A 22,522-nucleotide genomic window follows, 5' to 3' on the forward strand; every position below is an offset into this window, starting at 1 on the left:
TGGTCATTCTTTTTTTTGTTATCTGTTTATTTTCATCAAATGAAATATTTACCATTAGATAGAAAGAAAAAATAAGACCATATTTTAATCATCAGCTTGCTTTTTAGTAATTTGTAGAAATTTGTAGACACAATAAGTAATTCTTGATATTTCACATGTCATTTGCTTTGCATAAACCCCTTTAGAATAAATGGGCTTTCCAAAATCGACTATATGACCTTTCACCCCAACATGGCGCCGCGGGAAAATTTGGAGCTTGCTGTTGCCGTCCGAAGCTAGCATTTTTACCGTAGTCTATGTTCCTGTCGTCGCCCCTACGGACAATGTTCAGTCTTTTATACAGATCGTTAACAGCAAAACATTCCAAGGCCATTCGAAGCATCGTTGCCTGCAGGGCGTACCATTTTAAGACTGGCGATTCTGCGGAACTGACGAAGACTTTCACTGCAGACGACGTTTTGACTTTCTCGTCGCTGTGTGGGGATAAGAACCCGCTTCATCTGGACGAGGAATACGCAAAAACAACCCGCTTTGGGCGCTGCATCGTCCATGGTGTTCTCATCAACGGGTGATGTTTACCAATCACTCAGTTTTTTTTTTTTGACAAAACGGGGTGTTTTGTGTTAAGAGCGAGGCTATTGACACACTGAGTGTGTCGATAGCCTAACAGGCTATTGACACACTGAGTGTGTCGATAGCCTGTTTAGGCTATTGGCACACTGAGTGTGTCGATAGCCTGTTAGGCTATTGACACACCCAGTGATAGAAACCACTAAAATGAGGAAATCTTACGATTATATTTGACAATCAACACTCTGAAAAATACAAATGGCATCATGTGTTCATTATCAACCCAAAATACGATCTTTTTCACGTGTTTACGGCACAATTTTAAACATCGGAATCTGCTATCATATAGGGTGCTAGTTTTACTGTCACCGCATATGTGATCATGGCAGCCATGTTGGATCGGTTAGGAACACGTTTTCAGCTGTGTTTACCGACGAATTCCTGCCATATTGGAGAATTTTCGGCCTCAAAACTTATATCACTAAGGAAGCGAAGTTATAGTTGTTGTTTTACCTCCATTAATTTTAATGTGAAAGAAATATTCTTCCGAGTCGCTGCCGATAGCGCCGGAACCACACGGCCGAAAATTATGACATGTTTTGTGGTCAGTGTTATTTTTGGTTTATATTGTTAACAGAAACTTTAAAAGTTGTTTATATATAAAATATTCTTATATCAAATGGATGTTTAAAAAGGGACAAGAAAAATTGAAAAAAAAAAAAGTTAAAAAAACCCCGGCGCGGACTCGAACCGGGTCGGAGCTGGTATCATGAATTGCCGGGTCAACGCTTTACCCATTACGCCAAGTCGTTCATACACGATGACGGCGGTATTATTAGGCATCTAGATGTAGGGCATAACTTGAATACGTCCGTTCATTCCAAGATTCAAAGATTCCAATGTCTAATCTTCCGAACAATGTCTAATCAACTATTGCTTGTGTAAAATATTGCCGGAAAGGCATGTTACAAGCTCTGATTGGCTGACTGGCATCTCGGTGTGTCAATAGCCTGTTTGGCTATTGGCACACTGACTGAGTGTGTCAATAGCCACAGCGTTGTGTTAATCTTAGGATTTGAAGAATTTACTCTTTCGGTCATGACACAATGACTGAAGAGCTTAAAACTTTTGATCAGATCTGAATGAAATCTTGCAGGAAATCGTGTATAATGTTTTACAGTAACATTACATCAGGCATAGATACATGTATTCTAAAGTTTCTACCTGTATGAAGATTTGTTGTACTTAAAGGCGTGTGTCTTTACTAGATTTCTTCCAGCCTCCTTGGCAGACTTGTAGGAGGGTCTGCATGCCTTTTTCCGTTAAGCGTTACGAGCCATTTTAATTCACCGTTAATCGTTACTGACCCGCTCTAATTCAACGTTAAGCGTTATCGGTATATTCTTCGTGAAGCGTTAATGGTTGTTTTAATTCAACGTTAATCGTTATTTGTTATCCCGAATTCACTGTTAAGCTTTACCAAGAAATTCTTCGTAACCCGTATTAAAGTTTAAACATACACACAAGGTCAAATGCCAGATAGAACCCCTAAAAATGCAGGAAATGGCGTAGGATCATCAACTCTTGCAACTGTCCCCCGGCATTAGAGAACCTTTCCCATGTTGAAAATCGTGATGCAGCGCTTCTTCCTCAGATAATACCGGTGCTTCTAGAAGTCTTCAAAGGAGGTTTAACTAGTTTATTTCATGAACTGAAAGTTGATTGCTTAAAGGAATATAGTTATATTCAGGGTTGGTTATTTTTCTATGGGGACATTTGGTTTCAAGTTTACTTTTAACATTACTTGATATTTCTAAAATGGAATGCAGACAGTTTGATAGTCTTCTCAGCACTGACATTAATGTGGTTTTCTCAGGTTGATATCAGCTGTACTGGGGACCAAACTTCCAGGGCCAGGTGCAATATTCGTGTCTCAGGACATCAAGTTTCCTGCTCCATGTACGTTTCTAACATCTGTTACCTACTTACATGTATTTTCTGTTTTGCACTCTCCACACATGGAGTAACAATAACAAAATCAATTGAGAAGTAAGAGAAACACTTTACTTTCCATTAAGGGTCTGTATGGGGGGTTCTGACAATCAAAATAGGCTGCCTATGCCTTATGGACAACAGCATGCAGGGCCTCTCCATTCAGTTGGTAATTGCCCTTATGGGACTAAATGATCTTTGGAAGCAAGAAGCATGTGCTTAGGAAAGTGTTGCAAAAATTATATTCATGGATGCTGTAATGAATGATACATGGATGCTGTACTAAAACATATACAAATGGTGAAATCTAAATCACTTATGCTCCTCTGCAGTGTATGTGAATGAGTCTGTAACAGCAGCAGTGGAGATCCTGGACATAAGGAAGAGTGTGGTGGTGTGTTCAACCATATGTACAGCTACAGGCACCACTAAGGTCAGAGCATATGAAAACCTGTATTACACAGTATGATTTGGTTGTGAACATTGTTTTTGAATGCACCTACCTTCCTTCTGCATACTGTAACTTTTAAGGGTTCTCTCTGGGTGGTGTAATAGAATCTATGAAAATAAAAGTGATCATCAAACTAGACAAACTCACCAAAGAGCTAATCTTCCACTAGTTGTCACATGGAAGACACACACTAAACTATGCACAGTATTTACAAGTTCATTGCAACCGCGAAATTCCCCTAGCCCTTATCAACAAGTACAATGAACGGTGGACCCTGGCTTTAAGTCCCATCCTAGGCAGTGGGACCTACATGTATTTGAGTAGATAGCATGAAACTTGTATAAGAGACAACAGCTGGGATTCAAACTCATGACCTCTTGTTCCAGAAGCAAGGTTACCAACTGCAGAACTATGCAGGATACCTAATGAAGATCACAGTTTCCAAGCCTATGGTGAGAGCTATGGCCTTCCATAATCATGTGTCAGCATGGTCATTATCAATTGTGACACATTTCATTTCTTTCCACAGGTGGTAATGTCAGGCAAAGTGTACCTGATGGTCCCCAAGGATGAGAATAAACCAACTACAGACAAAACCAGCTGATGTCCCATCATTCCTACAAGATTCCTTACAGATATGGTCCTGTACATGCTCTGGAGATACATTCAAACAGATGAAACTAAAGGTATCATCTTCTGCCATAATAGAAGGCAGGCATTAGTGGAAAATTGGGGTTTGACTGAATTTAATGTACATGCACTTCAGCCTCAGGAAGTTATGTTGGTTCTTTCACTTAAGTCAGAAATAGATCATTTTGCCTTGAGTGGGAGACTTTGTAATCTGTAGCTTGATGTAGACACATGTACACCCTTTAGCAGACTAGCAACACTTGCTACCTTCTTTAAATTGTACCTTGTTTCTATTGCATACCCAGTGAACTGCCTCATGGCAAAACACATAATTTTTGTAACATGCTTGAGGTGTGACTGTCCTCAAACACAGGACCTCCTGAAACACAGGACCAGCCTATCAGAGTCGACTGACGAAATTGGTGCCTATTCTAAGACCGCAACATAAGGACCTGTCAAGGATTCAAACTCTGTGCTCTAGGTTCCGAGTCAACAATCCCTACCACATGGCCACTGGTCTCTGAGTAGCAACTACCTTGTGATGTTGATGAAATGGTATCAGAGAGACAAATTGTTGTCGTTAATTTATTGCAGGAAGACACAATAGACAGGAAAACAGACACTAGCAGTAATTTACAATAGCAAGACTTTGTAGATGGTTGGTTACATATACAAACTTCAAGTATGCAACACTTTGTTGCTTTGTTATCTACCTAGCAAGTTTAGGCCTAAGTCACATTTCTATACTAGGGCCTGACCGGACAGCTTTCGGGAACAAAAAGTATGATATAAAATACATCAAAATAAAAAAAATAAGATTCATGGGCATAATTTGTGTATATCTTTAGGTATACATTTTAATTTTTCGTTTCTTAAAACATTCCGGACGGGCCCCGGTTTGGAAATAGGGCCTAAGCCTTACCAGTAGAACTTAGCCCTAAGAAAATCAAAGTAAGTTTTTCTGAAGTCAACCTGCAGATTTGTCAGATTTTTTTGAACAGCAAAGATAAAATGTGACCAGAAAAAATTATTGTGGTTAACAAGGAAAACATTGGTATCTGTAAGCCAACTGTGCTTGGCACATCCTCTGAATCAACAATAAAATCTTGCTGATACAAAAAGACCTCTTCATGTATTTCGTACATACATACATACACTGGTATATCTATACAGTCTGAAAGGTGGGTTACCATGCAAAAATTTCATTTAGGACCCAGAAAAATAGTGTGGTTGTGATGTAGTGCCAAGTTCATCTCTCTTTGACATATTTCACTTTTAAGGAAAGGGTTTTGAAGAAACAATACAATTGAACTTTTTTTCAGGAAAATGAAAATGATGGTGGCAAGAAAAATCCGGTTCATAAAGTAACACTTCTTTCAAATACCAATAATAGCTGATCTGTTCAGCATTTTCTGCACCAAAATGTTGTTTCTAACATACGATCCATTGGTACATTTCAGATCTTGCTGGCCTGGTTAAACATGTACAAATGTGGCACTTGAAGTACCGGTTAAGTTACATGCATAGCAAACAGGACAATATTCAGTGTCGACTTGACTGTAGAAATTTCTGCTTATTTTACAGTATTCCACCAAGAAAAAAAATGTTGTGAAGAAATGCTACCTTTCTGGGGTAGAGAGTACTTTTGTTTGAATCTGATACATGACAATGCTACGGCAGGGGGACTGTAGCACTTTTGTAGCACCTTGTACAATAAAAAATGGTGCTATGAAACCTGACACTGAAAGGTCCGTAACAATAAACTCAGATGGACACACAATATATTCTCTCCTTGGAATGTCAGGAAAAACTATCTAATCAAAGAATGTACAAATTCATTGTATAAATCTTCCGCTATGTACAAATAAAACTACTCTTGAGGTATGGACATCTTTGAGTCCTTTGTCTCATGGAGTTTCCACAGAGAAGAGCCAGCACAAGAGTTTACTTCACAGTTAAGGAACTAATACTATTGTACGTCTATTACATGTATTCAGTTTATCTACAGGAAAAAAAATGTACACAGGCAGAAGTCATCTAGCATATGCATGGGAAAGAGAATACTTGAAAAGTCAACACACACATCTACGGTGCATTCTTTTCCATAACTTACTAAGACCAGAAGTCATTGCAAAAGAACTGCATTCCTTGCACTTGCAAATGTACAATAAACAAAATTATTAATTCCCTAAATATCATTTATATCCCTAAAATATTTGATGTTTTTCTCAAAATGAAATTACAGTATAATGGAATTTGAACCATTTCTTTAAAAAAACTGAGTTAACTGAGCAAATGCAGCTTGATCTTATTTGCAAAACTATGACTGCAAACTCAAAAAAAGAGTATGAATAAATACTTCTGGACAAGGCATCTTTTGTACAAGCATGAGTAGAGTACCTTTGAACAATGAATTTCACAGAGCTTTTGTGTAATTATCAATGTTTCTAATTTGCATCAATAGTTCAAAGAAGAACCACTTTTCATGTAACAAGAACACTGAAAAGTTAAAAGGGGTTGAATAATTTTATTTCTAACCATATTTTGCATCCCTAAGTTCTTTCTTTGCCATGTTATTTTAATTCTTTGGAATGAGATGAATCCACTGTTACCGAACCTGAGACATATGGCTGAAGTAGAAATATGCTGTTCTGGAGTAAATGGAAAACATAACTCTGGAAGCTACTTAACAATTCAACATGCTAGACTGAACTGGTCTTGTCAGTAACTGAGAAGTGTGCAGAAAACATGCTGATAGAAACATTATGTTATAATGCTGGCTCTATCTCATAGGAAACAGTTCACAATCCAGAATACCTCAAACAGTCCAAAAAGTTCCCCTATTCACCAACAAAGCAATCCATATCTGCAATATCTGCCAATTTGACAAACACATTTGTAACACTGTTAAGACAGAATTGCATTGGATTGTTCCATTTCTTTTCCGTGGGGGAAACTAGGGCTTTTTTGAACAGCTTGAGGGTGGATTGTTGCAAATAGTGGTACCAAAAATAATTATGCTGGTTGATGAAAAAATCCCAGGCTATGTTGCTCTCTTGCGGATGGAGTATTTTCCTTTCTGCAGTTGGCTGACATAGACTCGGAACTTGGAGTTGTCTGACAATCTTCTCACCCAAACCTGGAGAATCAAAACAAGGTATCGTTGAAGAGGTTCATCAGTCACGTTTGAGTAAGTTAATAGAATGATTCTTCAATCAAGAAAATTTGGAGGTATGTGTCTTACGTGTTTTCAAGAGTCACTGAAGAATTATTCTTTGAAAGCTATTGAATCTAAAAATGATAAAAGTACAGCTCCTGCTGCCTAGAGGCCACAGGTCAAGTGGTCATCAACTAGCACTGTCCAGTGTCCGGTATCAGAAGGTGGAGCCCAACTCTCTGATTCTACCGCCTTTCTCCTTGGATGAGCAGCTCAAACACTGACAGCCATTTTGAAAGTCAAGGTTCTCACCTCGTTCTGTCCGACTGAGCTGATTGTGCCGCTGGTTTTCCCGTTCTCTTTAGACTCCACGTACACTGTCTGGCCTCTGTGGTACCTACAAGACAGGAAACACACCACAAATTTTACAATTCTTGTACACAGTCATAAATAATGTTTTAGACCTCCCACCACTAGTATGCCTGCGTGGAGAAATCGTAGTCTGGAGGTAGGGACCGAAGTCAATACACATTGTTCTGTGTACGTATATGCGTGTTATTATCTCCCTGAGTAAAGAGGGATAAAGGCCAGGTAAACATTATGTGCATCTACACTATACTATCAAAAATAACAGCTCAAATTCAGTCCTTAGACTGTTCACTAATCATAATATGTAAAAGGTAATATGTAAAAGGTAAAGGCCACTAACTTGTTAACAATTCTTGTCTTCACATGTCTAGATGTGTTTTGTTTTTTGTCCCGGGGTGGGGGTGTCTTGAATATTGACATATTATCCACAGTGCAAACTGTGAACTAACTCTGTCATTGAACTACAGTCAAACCTGTCCTGAGCAACCACTCAAGGGACCGAGCAAAAATGGTTGCCGAGGACAGGTGGTTGCTCCCGACAAGTTGGTCAGTTGGCGAACAAAAATAATAAATGATACGGTTCGCATGATATACACCTTTCAGTTAGTTCTCAGGAAACATATCTACAAGAGATGCACAGTTTTCAATCCCCATGCTGTTATGTAAACAAATTTCAAGAAACCATTGTTTAACAATCAGAGCTGGGTTTGTCTAACAATCAAACATGGTTTGTTTTGTAGTTGTCTGTTTCCTTGAACAGCCCAAACAAGTGCTTTCAATCTCTCTACCAGTATGTCAAAATTCTCACTGATAATCATTTTGCACGGTGCACATTGTCAATATGCTTGACTGATATTCCCTTACATAAAGAAAAGAAGTCCAGGGTAACTGTGCCTAGTACATAATTCTTCATATAAAATGGCTGCTAGCTGCTGTCAATCAATTTTGGTTGGTTGGGGCAGGTTGACTGTCCTTTTGGGACTGTAAAAAAAGTGGTTGCCGGTTGGGGAAGACAGGTGGTTGCTTGGGAGGGGGTCTTAACTATGTAAAAATGGACGGGACTGTTTCAATGTGTCCTCTGATGGCAGGTGGTTGCCTGCGCCAGGTGGTTGCTCGGACAGGTTTCACTGTACCACACTTAGGATATTTTACAGCTTCCTTTAGATTGACTTAGCCTGAGAGTTGCAAATTTGTAATGAGGTTTTGGAGGTTTTCAACTTGGCATGAGATGGCCTGTTATCAACATTTCTAAACTCTATGCCTAAAAGACGTAGAGATCATTAAACTACAAGGACTGGCCAGCCTACCATTTCTTGTCATAGAAGAGTCTGCCTTCCTCAATCCGTGCATCAAAGCTGTTGACTGGTGGGGAGGGGGGGCTAACTGGAGGACTGAGGTCTGGAGATGCGAACGAAACCACAACAGATTAGAACTCTCATTCATACACTTAAGTACCAAAATACCCTTCCTTAAGCAGATGTCAAACTATCATTGACCGTTAGCTGAATATATTGATCGCTTGAAGGTAGTCAAATTTCAAAATCACAAAAGTCGGGCATATATTCACTAAAAATCTACTGCTATATTGCACTGTACCTCAATGACTTGCTGTTTTCAGAACATAGCACAGTGATCAAGCATACTTTGGTTGTCTTCAGAACTATTCTGGCCAGAAAGGTCTTTAAGGCTTGCTTTTAGACTCCTTTTCCCCCACAGTGTTAAGCTGGTCTAATGAATTCCCAAACAACTATCTACGATACTACATTCTCCAGAAATCATAACAACTTGCAATCTTGGCAAGTCATCTTCAGATACTACAAGTAATCTTCCTAGTACTTTTAAAATCTTCACTAGCAAAGCTAAGCCGATGACCTGGCAACACTATAACACTGAAATCTCTATACAAGGGGTCAAGCAGAAATCTTTAAATCAATATTTGGTAAGGAAAACAATTCCAACTTACGTATTGATTTCTTTGATGAGACTTTCCCCTGGAGAAATAACAGGAAGTAGGTGATGTTAGAACCGTTATAGCTAGTACCATAATGCTATTAATATCATTGAATTATATCATACCTAAACTTATTAACACATAAGCAACATCAGCTATGATTCTCGTGATCATAAATTGCAATCTATCGTAGGAAAACAAGCTGTTGAGAAAACAATTTTTTTACTAACTTTGTTGACAATCCTGAGGTCTTCCAGCACGTCATCGTCAGACAACAACAAGTTCAGCTGCGGAGCACCTAGTGAGGCAACTGTTAAGGAAACTTACTATATCAAGAAAACAACTGATTAAAAAGATATCAAAACTGGAGCTTTTGCTGCAGTGCCATAGAAAGTCACTTTGTGGGCCAAAAATCTAATTAATTGTTTCTTTCTTTGATGAACCCTTACCAATGTACCAAATATCATCAAGATCCATCCATGACTTTTCGAGTCATGCTATCCACAACCAGACAAAAGCACCTGAAAACATAACCTTCTTGCCTAAGGTAAAAACTCCAGTATCCAGAAATTGACTTTTCTTTGTGTTTGGATGACAGCAGCACCAGAACACAGTGGACTATTACTACTTGGGCTAAACATGTCTTTTAATGTGTGCAAAAGAACTGACACATTGCTAGGCAATATAGGGAATAGTGTGAATCTTGAAATTTTGGGTGGGTTCATTGTCGCACTTTTTGTGGAATTTCTCAAGTGCAAAATCATCATTCTGTGAATAAAGTTTTGAATGGGAACAAAACACACTGCAAAAAAAATGGCTGTTCATGTGTGTCATGAAATTAAATCCCTGCAATAATAAACAAATTTACAGTAAATGGTGCATAAACTTGAAAGGATATCAGGAGAGGGTTTCCTTCTCTTGTCAGGGATGGGCAGGGGCTCGTTGGGTCTTCTCCTCAGCTTTCTGGTCAGCACTGGTTTGACCTCTGTAGAATCTGAAATCAACCATAATCCAATCAGGAATGTTCCATTGCAAACTCTCAAGAGGGGTGATCAGACTGTTCTTTTCACATTATTTTCCCCTTTCATAATCATATCAACTCTAAAAGTGTTAGACAAAGACACATTAATATGTGAATCATTAATCCTTACATGTTAGATAAGTGAAAATCATTTTCATGATATTCTTTAGAGCCAGTCTGGATAGAAAAGTCATCCCAGTGATGACCCGTGACAAAATTAGCCACATTTGGGATTGTGTTCTTGCTGCCTAAATTGGCTACATATAGCAGCAAGAAGTAGAACTTCAGTTAGAAGCTCTGAGGAAGATGTCTAACAGACATCGAAACGTCAGCAGGTAAGACACATTCTAGTTGCGAAAAAGAAATCTCCAATATCCGTTGACATTCTTTAGTACCACATATGTCTTAAGACAAGAAGAAGTATGCATTTGTACCTCCAGTCAGTTCCATAGTATTCCTCTCACTCTCAATCATTCTTTTTCTCTCCTCCAGCTCCTGAATCAGGCTTTCCTTCAGTTTTATCTTCTCTTCCTGAGGAGATAAAGGAAAAAAAAAATATCAATGCAACATAAATATATATGTCCTAATTGCATATAAACTTGATATTGTGTAATTGAAAAAAAAGAAATGTACAACATGCATGAATAAACTCTTCCTATATGGTTAAAAGTGTTCTTATTCAGTTATTGACTAAGTTTCACACCCTTAGCACAGTACACTGTATAAGCATCCTTGTTGACTAAAAGTTAGAGGTTAAAGTATACTACAGTGGAAGCCAGCTATTTGCAATACGCTTAGTCGCAAAAATCGGTTAGTTGCAAAGAATTTTGAAATCCAAAACCATTTCCCATTGGCGCTATTGTTTACAGCACCCCATATTTGCAAAGCCCAAATCGGCTAATCGGGAAAAAAATTCAAGTTACAACCCCGAAATATGCCAAACAAATCACCAGAATCAGCAGGAATGAACCAAAATTTTCCCGTATAAAGATATCAGATCGCCAAAAGTATAAAAACTGTCTGTTTTGAGTCCGAAAAGGCCGCGATTTCTATTCAATTTACGTCGCTAGCGCGCGGCCCGGCGGATACCGCAGGGAATCATGGGATACTACACATGACGCCGCGTCCGCCATCTTTGTTTTCGTGATGGAAATGTTTTGAAAATGACGCTGTCGACTGTGGCAAAATTTCAGTGTAATCTGTGGACATCGTAACTGGAAAATTTGTAGATATGAAGATTAACAGTTTATTTATGCGTTAGTCATGAGTATTTTCGCCTAGTACATAAAGTTTGTCTGAAAACCAAGAGCGTTTTCGTCCTACAACGTAGCGATGTTTTTCGTCTGTGTATCACATGTCGACAAATCTTACGTAGTAAGCGCGTGCACTGTACCCTTTATCAGTCCTCTATTAATCAAAACAATTGTTCATTTGGCAAATTTAGAATACGTTTGCATATGTACCTCGTTTTTTTTCGGTAGCTTAACGTGTTTTAGCAGTGTTAATTTCTTTGTTTTCTTCAAGCCGATACTACCGTATATTCTCGAATAAAGTACGCACCCCAATTAAAGTACGCACCCCTGCTTTTGGACAAGTCTTAGACAGATCTTTGGGACTGAAAGGTAAAATGGAAAAACTCAAATAAAGTACGCACCCCTTCTCCACCAGTTTTGAACAGACCTTTAACTAAATAAATTCGAATTTATGATGTTTTCCCCAGGTCATTTTGCATAAAATAACCTGGGTTTACACTGTCATTGTCTCTATAAACTTGTGAATTGCCTGCTGCAAATTATAAAAATCACTGAGAACTGGTAGAAGAAATCAGGCAAAACCAGTTGTACAAGTCAAAGTCACTAACTCAAAAGGATTGTATGCAAATGCCACTGTTAATATGTAAATCATGTTAAGACAATTTCTTTGTTTCATGTTTAGACAACTTCAAGACAACAACAATGTGTATGTTTTGAAACATTACTAGAAGTGTAGCTCCACCTTGCTTTATTTTAGGCTTTTCTTACCATTTATCTGTGCAGTAACCTCAAATAAAGTACGCACCCCAACTTTGGCAACAACTTGTAGCACCTTTTCAATTTTGAAAAGTTAAAAAAGTGCGTACTTTATTCGAGAATATACGGTATAGACGAAACGTAACAGATCTTTTGATGCATCGCGATTCGTTCTTCGACACTAAAATGTGATAACAAATTATATCACAAGTACCGATAAAAGATAAATTTGAAGCTGAAAGTGGCTAATAAGTATATTTGTGGAGTTTAATGAAATTATGGACTTGATTATTTGTGGTAGAAATGATTGTGTTGTATTCTTTGTGTCAATGCGTGCGATGCGTTCACCGATGCCCCCCTCCCCCATCCCACTCGGGTCATTTCGAGCAACATCTTTTAATCGGGAACGCCGGTTAGACGGGAAAATTTAGCTGGCAAATGGCCTTCCCTAATAAGCGACTTCTACTGTATATGACTTAAGTCTTTATCATGTTTCCATAAGTTATGCTGCAAGTATAAAGAAGAGAAACTCACATCAAATTCTCTGACAGCATCTTTCTTCTCCTTGATGTACTGCTTCTCAACTGTCTCTATCTGTAGCAGTAAAATGGAATAACACATTAACAGGAAAGACAGGTTGATTAATAAGCAAATCTTGGCTTTTCAATTTATCTAAGTTGCTGTCATTATTCAAACGAACACAAGAAACTGAACAATGCCTGATAAAAAAAAATTATCTAAACATTTCTTAAGATTCTTAAACCCTGCTAGTAAAACAGTTGGATGAGTAATGCATTGAGTGGTTATAACTTTACACCGTCTATGCTTTTTCCTCCTATACTATATCATGTAATGAATGATAAGCTAGTAGTAAAGAAAACTGTAAAGACATTTATTTTGCGGGTATTTACTTTTGTGGTTGCGGGAAAATGGAGTGTTTGCGGTAGTTTCAAGTTCGCGATAGCCCCATAGACTGCAGTCTCATGTTCGCTGGGGTTTTAAGTTCGCGGTGAAGTCGTCACTGCGAAAACCGCAAACATAAAACCACCGCGAACATTTCTGCATTTACAGTTTGCCATCTACTTACTTCAAACTGTTGGATGATTTCTGCCATCCAAGTTCTCTCCTTGTTCTGGTTTTCCAGTCTCTTTAACCTCCGCATGTACTCAGGATGCGATGCTAACAAAACAACAAAATGTGGCATAAGCTCGAAGATTTAACCTTGTTTTCAAAAGGTCTTATCTAGAATATGCCTTGCTCCTGTTACTTAGTGTTAGCCATGTCTCTATAGGCTCTGTAACACTCTTTTCAAGCTACAAGCCATGATGTATCATGGTAAGCGACTCTCTCTCTCTCTATCCGGTTTAGGGTCTGCTGTTCCTCGTCTTGCAAGGGTTGAGCATTGGGGGATGTTGCTCAGGTCTGATTGCTGACCTCCAAAGGATCAGGCAAAAACAACATCCTGACTCTTAAACTAAGGTTACAGGCTTACAGCATATAGGTTACTATCAAAACAGCAGTGAGAAGTGTAGAAAAATAGGCTGTACTCTTAAAGGTTATTCAGCACAACAACCACTTCACGACTGACTTGGATCCAGAATACTGAATAGTTTTAACTTAAAGCTCCCAGATATGCAATTCTGCTATTCACGCACTTGTATAAACAAGGTCTTTTGAAAACTTTTAAAACTTGAATCTCAATGTGCATTTTGCCATCCCTGACAAAAAAATTGTGTTACATGAGTGGCAAATCTCCAGCTAACTGATTTATAATCATACCCATAGAACTTAAGTTAGCATTAATATTATAACAACATTATGTACCATGCTGGTTGAGCTCCTCCAGTTGTTTCTTCAAGTGTGCCAGTTTTTCCTTGTAAACCCTGAAAAAAATCAGAACACAACACTTCAATGCACAAGAAACCAGAGAAATATTAAAATTCTTTGAACATTTCTCCAAACATTGATGATTACTCCGAGTATGACAAGATTTTCATCTTTGGCAGCTGTTGCTGTTTTCCATATACCTACTTGTAACCACATTCTGTTAAGCGCAACTTAATTTTCAACCCAGATAGCACAGTGCACAACTTGAAATTTTGCAGTTGGAACAGCTCTTTTCCCTCATCTATGTGCATAAGTTTTTGTATCTATCTTTTGATGACAAAAAAAAATGAGTAGTTACATGTAACTGGGAAGAAAAGACAAGTAGCTGATTTGAAGAAAGTAATGAGTCGGAAGTGGGGCAACCTAAAACGTTGATGCTGCAACCTGGCTCAGGTTGCCACCTGGGAAAAAGGATTTCAGCACTGTGTTGTGTATTTACAGAATTTTACTCACTGTTCTTTCATCTCTGTGTGCTGCTCTTCCCTCTTGACCTGATCTGTCTCGCTGGCATCTTCCGTATCTGTGCAATAGGAAACATCTTACTCGTGTCCATCTTCACATGTTTTGACATCATCTCATCATGACATTGACGTTCAAACCAACAAGTTTCATAGTAGACTTAGTAGGATAGTAACTGAGATTTTAAGTTCATGATTTCAACTTAAGTATGCATGCGGCAAGGTCAAAGGTGAAGGCTCGACTTATAAACAGTTCTTGTATCCACCAAGCTTAAAACATGTCCAGGTGTATATGGCCTCTTTTGCTTGGTTTCATGGAAGCAAGCAGTTTGTAATTGCATTCACAGCTAAATACAAGTGCATAAATAATATTATGATTGAAAAGTAATTGTTTGTCATAAAGAAAGCAGCATGGACACAATAAGATACATGTTTTGTATTTTGTTGACTAATTCTGAGACATTTGACTAGTATTAGTAATACAGTAGTATTGCACAGGCTTCCATTCAATAGTTCAAATGCACTTCCCGTAACCAGAGTGTCCTGCTGTCAAATTTCAAACACCGGATTCAGACATTTGAATTGCTCTTGTGACAATTCTTGCTTGATGACAGTCGTGATATACATGTATCTGAATCTGGCAAATTATGACATATCCGAAATATCATGTACTAATAACTTCTATGCATTTGATTACATAATCATAAAACACACGTTTCTCACCTTTGGTAAATTATGTTTAACGTTAAGTCTTAAAGGTAGTGAAAATGATCATAAAGAAGCACACTAAAAATTAGTTATTCCAGACTCCCACTCAACAATACCGGAGGTATCACACGAATCAAAAGGGTTCTGGTAATTTGTTTGTCCTATTGTCCCATGTTTCTGGACAAATACATAACAATGTGAAGGTACAGGTATGATCTACGTATCTTTGTCAGACAAACACACCGCGGATCGTAACTTCTGGAGGACAGGTGCTGAATTCTACAGCTGAAAATCTATGTGGTGCGGATCTCTTGTTTTGATACAGGGCCATATGATTTTGGAACAAGAACTGGCAACCCTCTGTCTATGTAGACGCGTTTTCTACGAGTTTTGGTCCACAGGTAACAAAAATTTACTATCCACGACACAGGGACGTAAATGGCGGCTGTATCTAAGGTAACAAAGGCGAGAAATTGGTAAAATTTCTGTAAACACAGAGCGGAGGTACAAGGGCGCGTGTGCATGGCAGCACACAGGGCGCCAACCCGCCCCCAAAATTCTCGGTGGCCCTACGGCCTTACCCCCGAGAACTTCCCCACGTCCTACCTTCGTCGGACTCGTTGTCGAACTCCCTGTCCTCGTCGCCGTCTATCGTGCTCGAATCGTCGCTAAATCCGTCGTGAAACGACCGGGAATCCTCGCCGTAGTGGGGCAGAGATGCCGCCATCGTCTCAAATATAATCGAAACAAAAAACGAAATGCCCAGAAATCGCCACAGCGGAAGTCATTAGGTGCCTTGCATTTTCAAAATAGGGTGTGCGATGTTTACAGATAATATTGAAGTTCATCAAATCACATCAAAATTTGAATAATATCTTAACATATAGAGTTTAATGCTCAGTTTTTGAATCTCACTATAAACGTAAATAATTCAATTATACAAAAATGGGACAAAATGGTAAATTTATATGTGAATGTATGATCATTAACTTAACTGTGATCCCCATGCAATTTTAGAATTTGGTCTCGTCCAGGTTTCCGGTCTCGGCGGCTCACGGAACTTTTGTCTGAGACTTTACGAGACTTTGCCGTACTGGACACGAGCTCACAGTTCGTTATCCTGCCTAAAAACATGAGATTTTGGTTGAAATATGTGCAGACATGAGTGTTTCGAGATGTTTGCTCTACACGGAAGGTCATAAAAACGCACACATTTGTCAAGATTTCACCAATTGCGCCCAAAGACGTCTGCGCATGAGCAAGAGGCCGCCATCTTGAACGTGTAAATTTGGAAAAATTTGGGAGGAGTAGTGGCCAGCCTGGACAGGACGGATTCTGCAGCACAACCAGCCAATTTAACCCCACAACCAGCACCGTAGGTAACTTTCCTACCTCTAGATCGGTGATTCCTGTAGAATACCACCCGTTTCGGCACAGTATGCCGAATTTCTACTCTCATTATCATGCTTGGAACATCCGTCAAAGAAATGAGTCGTCGTCCACCCTTCTTGCATAAAACTCAAGCTGTGAGCGCTGGTAAAAAAAGAGAAATCCCCACCCATATGTAAGTTTGTGATCTGGGAGGGCGCTGAATTCTCCGGTGTTGTTGGCGGCGTTACGAGTGGGAATCGAGCGTGGGATGGGGAGTTTTTAGGGGGTTGGCTGAGCTTGGGGACAGCCGCAGGGGCAAGCGGCGGGGTTAGGGCGTGATGTCATCATATGGACCGTGTGCATGTTTCGGGAAAGCTTGCTTAGCGTTTCCTGATTTCCGTAGGGCAGGCCAAACCAACTCTGCCTTGTACAATCATTCCTCAGACACTGCTGCACCTAGGATAGGTCTGATCAGCTTGATCTCAGCCCTTCAGAAGATGTGAGTTTTCCGTGATCTAGGCAGGGGGAACCCCAGTCAGGCAACTAGGGCGTTGCTAGAGCTTTGTTGTTCACATGTGTGTACCCAGAAGAAGGGTACCGTCCATGTGTTGGACATACAAACCCTATATCTTATCATGGTCTGGGGGTCTGATGTCACCTGACTGGGACTGCAGATAGAAGGTCGCGGGCGCACCCCGCCGCGTTTTTCTTCATTTGCAACACTCGGTGTCAACGTAGCGGAATGTTGTGGTACAGGTCAAGGTGAAGACCACGCCTTCATTAATATAATCTACTTGTCAGCATGTAATAGTAAATTGGTGGACCTGGTAAGAGACTTCTTCGTGGATGAGTCATGGTGGTATTTCCCCGTTAAGTTGAGATACATACGTCTCAATCTCGGAAAGGTCGCTGATCATGACCTTCCATTGACAGGAGAGGCCTTGGAGGATTTGGTTATAGTTAATTTTGGCATTGACCCTGAGATACGGGCTTATGCAAATACAGTTTCAGCTCCTTTCACAATTTCGACAGATGTTTTTCAATATCATCGAAACCACTGGTCGTAGCCATGTTGTGGTAGATTTGATACATTTATTTTGAAATATGTTTACTAAATTGAATAGTTTCCTTCAACATCTTTTTTCAAATTCGAGATTTAATATTTGTTTAGTGCAGTGCTTGTCAGTGAAACATTGAATGACTGATGTTGGTTTGTTAAAAAGTCCTTTGATGTGATGGAATTTGAGCTCAATACAGGCTACTATATTATGAAATGTACAGGAATGCGTGACTAAAACTATATAGCCATTTTGATTTTAGAAAAACATCAAAGACATAATTAATAGACTGTTTGTATGATAAATATGAATCGATGATACGGATATGGTTTAGAAGTTGTTTGTGGATAATAGAATCTTCAAGTATATTTCAAAGAACTGAAGCAAGACGTTTTTCAAGGCTGAAAGAATTTGTTGCTGTAGGTAACCCGAACGCCTCAGATTCTGACCATTGACCTAGTTCTAGGACTAGACTGTGATCAGATATTTCTGTTGTATTGTATTACTATTGGAACGGCTTGAAATTCATTCTGAGGAAAAGGTGCACTGATGCACTTCACTCAAATTGAGGTGCACTGCAGAAATTTAAGGGGGTGCACAACATAGAATATGAGTAGAACTAGAACTGTAGAAGAATGTTAGCAAAAACTAATTACAAAGCTCACTGCCTCTCTCCAGAGCTTGAATCTGACATTCTATAGCTGACTATAACCTTAAACAATGGTGACACAGCAAGGGTTTTGTCATTTTTTCTGACACTTTAATGTAAAGAATTGTACTACTAGTAACAATGATACCAGGCTAACCTTAACACATGCAACCCCACACAAATATCAAGGTATTGTGCACAGCTCAATATTGGGTGCACCCTGTATTTTGACCCCAAAACAACAACTGGAAGAAATCATTCTAGTAAATACATGTTCTGATGAAAAAGTGTTTGCTTGAGATTTTTTCGGATGTGCACATATTCCCACACTGAGATGTGAATGACTGTAACTTGTCCTGCTATTCCAGTTGGTTGGAACCGTTGGTGTGTGTGCATGCATCAATGTATGCAAAAGCCAACTGTCACTTTTTAGCAGGATATATTGTTCAAGCGCATACGCGTATGTAGCTGGCCAGTCATTGCCATTTTGGCATGTCATGGTATGTGGAAAAAATGTTTGTGTTTATAGAATTATGTCCTTTGTTTTGCAAAGGCATGATTTCAGTTTGTATGCCGACTTGGAGTGAATTGCATATCTTTTATCTTCAATTGAAGGGGAAATCCAAATCTGGAAGGGTTATGTTCTTTAATTAAACCTAAAATGCTTTTGTTTGTTTGGATAAAGCCATAGAAAACTGGATTAGAAATAAACAAAGGTTGATGATAATTTCTAATTACTTGTGATGTACAGAAAGAATTTTATTTTTCAAAAAGTTTTCAGGAGAGGATTGGTGAATAATATAGGGGACAAAATCAATCAATCAATCAATCAATGGTTTCCTAGCAGTAATATCAGTTACATAATCTATGGTATTACATAAATGGTCTTGAGTTTATCCAGATTGTGTGAAATGCACTGGTCATCCTTAGCTATTACATGTATAAACTACTGCACAGTCGCTAGGCTTGGTGTGTGATTTGGCATCGGCCTGTAACCGGCACCCTCCCAGTCTGCAAACAAGTCTGTGTGGCAACATCGATAACCTTTCACTCCTCAATAGAAATGTTTAAAAAACATTCAAAGTCCAAAGCTTTAGGGAAGAAAGCTGTACTCTGTGCTCTGTTTTTGTGACGTAGTGTTCCCTGCATTAGGTTGGTGATTGTTGAAGATATTTGCAAATACTGAAATAGGCAGTAGTTGCCCCCCTCCCCCATCAATGGGCATTGACCTCTTCTGACACAAACATGACGTCAGTATTTAATGCATTTGTCAACTGGACCCTAGCTTTGCGTTCCCCCTTGACGTTTCCAAGGACGAATACATATATTTGAAGCAATAGTCAAAGAAATGAATGGAAATTTTTTTATGTCAAAGTGTGCATCTTTTAAAACAAGAAAGATCTTGTTGAAAACTTCAAACACTAGGAATTTGCAGGGATTACATTACTGTAAATCTTGAAATGTTTGTCATGGTGTGAGAAGCGACAATAGATGTTAGGTCTAAAGTTACTAATATTTCATTGCAAGATATCAAAAACAGAAGTTCTGCTGCAGTACCAAGGAAATTCGCCAGTAGCCCAAAATCTAATAATTTTTTTCGATGGGGTAAGAACCAATGACATTCAAATTTCATTACAATCCATCTTCAGCTTCTTGAGAAGTATACTATTAGTCTACATACATACAAACATGCACACTCTATCAAAAGCATAACCTCTTTGGCCAAAGAGAAAGTGTCGCTTGTTGATCTTCTCTGCTAATTTATTCCCTCTAACAACTGTAATTACTGTTACAGTTAACTGTGTGTTTTTAAAGCGGCAAGATTTACTATTTAAAGAAGCATTTAGGTTGATCCTGAAGGAATGATGGAAGCTCCTTGGTTGTACTGTCTTGTAGCTATGTGCCAGGTTGTATCTTCATTTGTGTACATGAACAGCTAAACATTGATGTTTTGCATATCCTTAGGAACTGTTACATTTTATAAGATAAAAGCATAGCAGAAAGTCCTATAGAGAATGCTCCTAAAGCAGTTGTGGAATGAAGTGCAGTTTGTCATTCTCTTTGTTTACTGTCTTCAAAGCAAAATTTTTTGTTTACATGGTGAAATTTTACCATTAGGAAATGATACACTGAAATTATTAAGATAGGAACTTCACGTTTATAACTGTCTCATGCAGTTCTTTGGGCTGGAACCATACAAATGCAATGGCTAAATATTAACCTGTCAAAACCTTTCCGTTAGACAGAACCTTTAAATTTTGTACCATTGCGCCCTATTCCCAGTGGTAGAAAATAGGGCATATTTGCATAGTGTTGACTTGTGGCCGTTAAATCTGTACCCTAAACAATGGCAGTACCCTACCACCATACACACATACACACACCTTTGCCTTGTTGGCACCCATCAGATTAGTGAACAATCCAGACAAGGAACAATGTAAGGTGACAGCCTGCCATTCAGAGAAACGGTACTTATTCATTTGGTAAGATGCCACACCCTCCCCCTAGGGAACAAGCTCCTTCAATCTTGCATCTTAGGAACATAGCAACTCTATAAATCGATTACTCAGGACCATCGAGATGCAAATATTGTATTAAAGTAAGAGGTCGTATATTGAGTATTTTTCCCCAGGAAATGGAGTCTGTTTACATTGTATATCCCAATTTTATTTACTTTTATATATTAGCTCCCATTCTTGATCTAAGAACCTTTCTGAGTGAAATAGAGATAGCTGCAGAGGACGAATATGAGCAAATCTTTCTTACACTAGTTACAGAATGACAGTGATGTGATATTTTAAATATATGTCTACTGAAAATGTAGAATGGCATGGAAAATAGAAATATTAGAATTAACAGTTCTTGGCTGATGTTACATTGGCGTACCAAGTCCGTAGTGTGTTTTTTGGCACACATTTGACAGGTTAGCCAAAGAGGCTCTGTGGTCGTCATTCCACTGTAAGGGAAAGTCCTGTGAAGTGCCTTTCCCAAGGGCACAACGTTGGGACATGGTGGGTATCGAATGTGCCTATGATGGATCTTGGTGTAAATCTCAAAATCAAACCTCTAGATCTACACTTGAAAATGAAAGAACCCAGCACACTTTCTTGAATAGAGTAGGGTGTGATGACCCTTTGCACTTGTTTCAAAATGTGTACAGTGGCGAGGCTGCCGTGCAGTAGCACTAATACTGGCCCTGAGATACTATCTGAGGTCACTTTCTCGGGATGTGGTTGTATTTCATTCATTTCATTAGTGATGGAAGTGATGTACAAAGTGATGGACTGATATTCCTTCATTGTTCATCTTTTTTTTCCTCAACTTTTTCCCCACCAGTGTTGTCAAAAAGTCTGTTCAGAAATTACTTATTGTAGCCTTGGCAACATGAACCTTGATTTAGAAATTACATCATCGCCTAATGTATATGTAGCAGTTTAATATTGACATGACCATTTCAGGTGGTCATCTGATACGGAAGTATGAGGGTGTGGTCCATCTCTCAATTCTTAACTTAATGGGGTCAAACATGTCTATATAATTATAAATAATCTTTTGGCAGGGATATCATTTGTTTCACATGAAAGGTAGATATCTCAGGGATTGAATACTTTTTGCTGCACTAGTGCAGGTAACCTTGAAAATTACCTGTACCAGCCAAATTTTACCTGCACCACTCTGAATTTAGGAAGTATAGATCATACTGAAATTGTTCAGGAACCATGCAGCTAATAACAATCCACATACACCTACATCATATGACATTCATGTATAAAACCCAGTACATGGACCAGTGCAGGTTAGGTGCAGGTAGACATCAGAAATACCTGCACAGCTCCAATTATACCTGCACTCACCTGCATATGCAGGTGATATTTCGAGCCCTCATGTCTATAATCTTTTGGCAGGGATATCATATGTTTGGCATGAAAGGTAGATATCGTATGTAACACACAACATGTGCTTTACTAACGAAACTGTATATGTTGGCAATATTGTGGAATTGTAGTCTGTAATGATTATTAGGACATTGATATGCATACTGGCATGTAACAAAGTCTCCACTAGTTTGATTATCTAATGGCTGAACGTAAGGTCATAAAAATGTCAATAGGTAGATGGAGAGGTTGGCTTTACTATAGGTTACCTACTGTTTGGCAATTGAATGGATGAATTGTACTGGTACATATGTACTGTACTTTGCACTAAACAGGTAAACCATGTATTTGTTTGGTTAACCTGTT

At 38.9% G+C, this 22,522-nt stretch overlaps 3 protein-coding genes across 4 annotated transcripts in view; 2 read left to right on the forward strand and 1 right to left on the reverse strand.

The window, feature by feature from the left end:
• The first annotated feature begins 108 nt into the window (after positions 1–108).
• Positions 109–4,965, forward strand: LOC118425584 (hydroxyacyl-thioester dehydratase type 2, mitochondrial-like). 2 transcript variants are annotated; one of them, XR_004832308.1, is made up of 5 exons: positions 109–568; positions 2,447–2,529; positions 2,895–2,995; positions 3,543–3,699; positions 4,017–4,965. XR_004832308.1 is itself a non-coding variant. In XM_035834525.1 (4 exons), the coding sequence occupies exons 1-4, from the start codon at positions 297–299 to the stop codon at positions 3,615–3,617; spliced, it is 531 nt and encodes a 176-aa protein (XP_035690418.1). In that variant the 5' UTR covers positions 109–296; the 3' UTR covers positions 3,618–4,965. The 2 variants fall into 2 exon arrangements, 1 of the variants encoding a protein (XP_035690418.1); XM_035834525.1 differs by having other exon boundaries at positions 3,543–4,965.
• LOC118425582 (sin3 histone deacetylase corepressor complex component SDS3-like) lies at positions 4,237–16,090 on the reverse strand. The gene is made up of 12 exons (XM_035834523.1): positions 15,810–16,090; positions 14,491–14,557; positions 13,975–14,033; positions 13,238–13,329; positions 12,685–12,744; positions 10,576–10,672; positions 10,019–10,114; positions 9,351–9,421; positions 9,133–9,160; positions 8,477–8,567; positions 7,113–7,197; positions 4,237–6,782 (listed from the first exon to the last, which is right to left on the reverse strand). The coding sequence occupies exons 1-12, from the start codon at positions 15,928–15,930 to the stop codon at positions 6,687–6,689; spliced, it is 963 nt and encodes a 320-aa protein (XP_035690416.1). The 5' UTR covers positions 15,931–16,090; the 3' UTR covers positions 4,237–6,686.
• Positions 16,091–16,346: 256 nt separating this feature from the next.
• LOC118425572 (serine/threonine-protein kinase TAO1-B-like) overlaps positions 16,347–22,522 on the forward strand; it is a 32,531-nt gene continuing 26,355 nt past the window's right edge. Inside the window, exon 1 of the mRNA XM_035834505.1 lies at positions 16,347–16,578. The gene's annotated coding sequence lies outside the window, so the exon portion shown is untranslated. The remainder of the gene's footprint in view (positions 16,579–22,522) is intronic.

This window comes from Branchiostoma floridae, chromosome 11 (assembly GCF_000003815.2).
Source record: "Branchiostoma floridae strain S238N-H82 chromosome 11, Bfl_VNyyK, whole genome shotgun sequence".
Taxonomy (NCBI): Eukaryota; Metazoa; Chordata; class Leptocardii; order Amphioxiformes; family Branchiostomatidae; genus Branchiostoma; species Branchiostoma floridae.

Coding starts and splice junctions, on each gene's coding strand:
- LOC118425584 (XM_035834525.1), top strand. CDS start 297: ATGTTCCTGTCGTCGCCCCTACGGACAATGTTCAGTCTTTTATACAGA. Junction 569..2,446: donor CATGGTGTTCTCATCAACGG/GTGATGTTTACC, acceptor TGGTTTTCTCAG/GTTGATATCAGCTGTACTGG. Junction 2,996..3,542: donor CAGCTACAGGCACCACTAAG/GTCAGAGCATAT, acceptor TTCTTTCCACAG/GTGGTAATGTCAGGCAAAGT.
- LOC118425582 (XM_035834523.1), bottom strand. CDS start 15,930: ATGGCGGCATCTCTGCCCCACTACGGCGAGGATTCCCGGTCGTTTCAC. Junction 14,034..14,490: donor CACACAGAGATGAAAGAACA/GTGAGTAAAATT, acceptor GATTTTTTTCAG/GGTTTACAAGGAAAAACTGG. Junction 6,783..7,112: donor GCTCAGTCGGACAGAACGAG/GTGAGAACCTTG, acceptor TTGATTCTCCAG/GTTTGGGTGAGAAGATTGTC.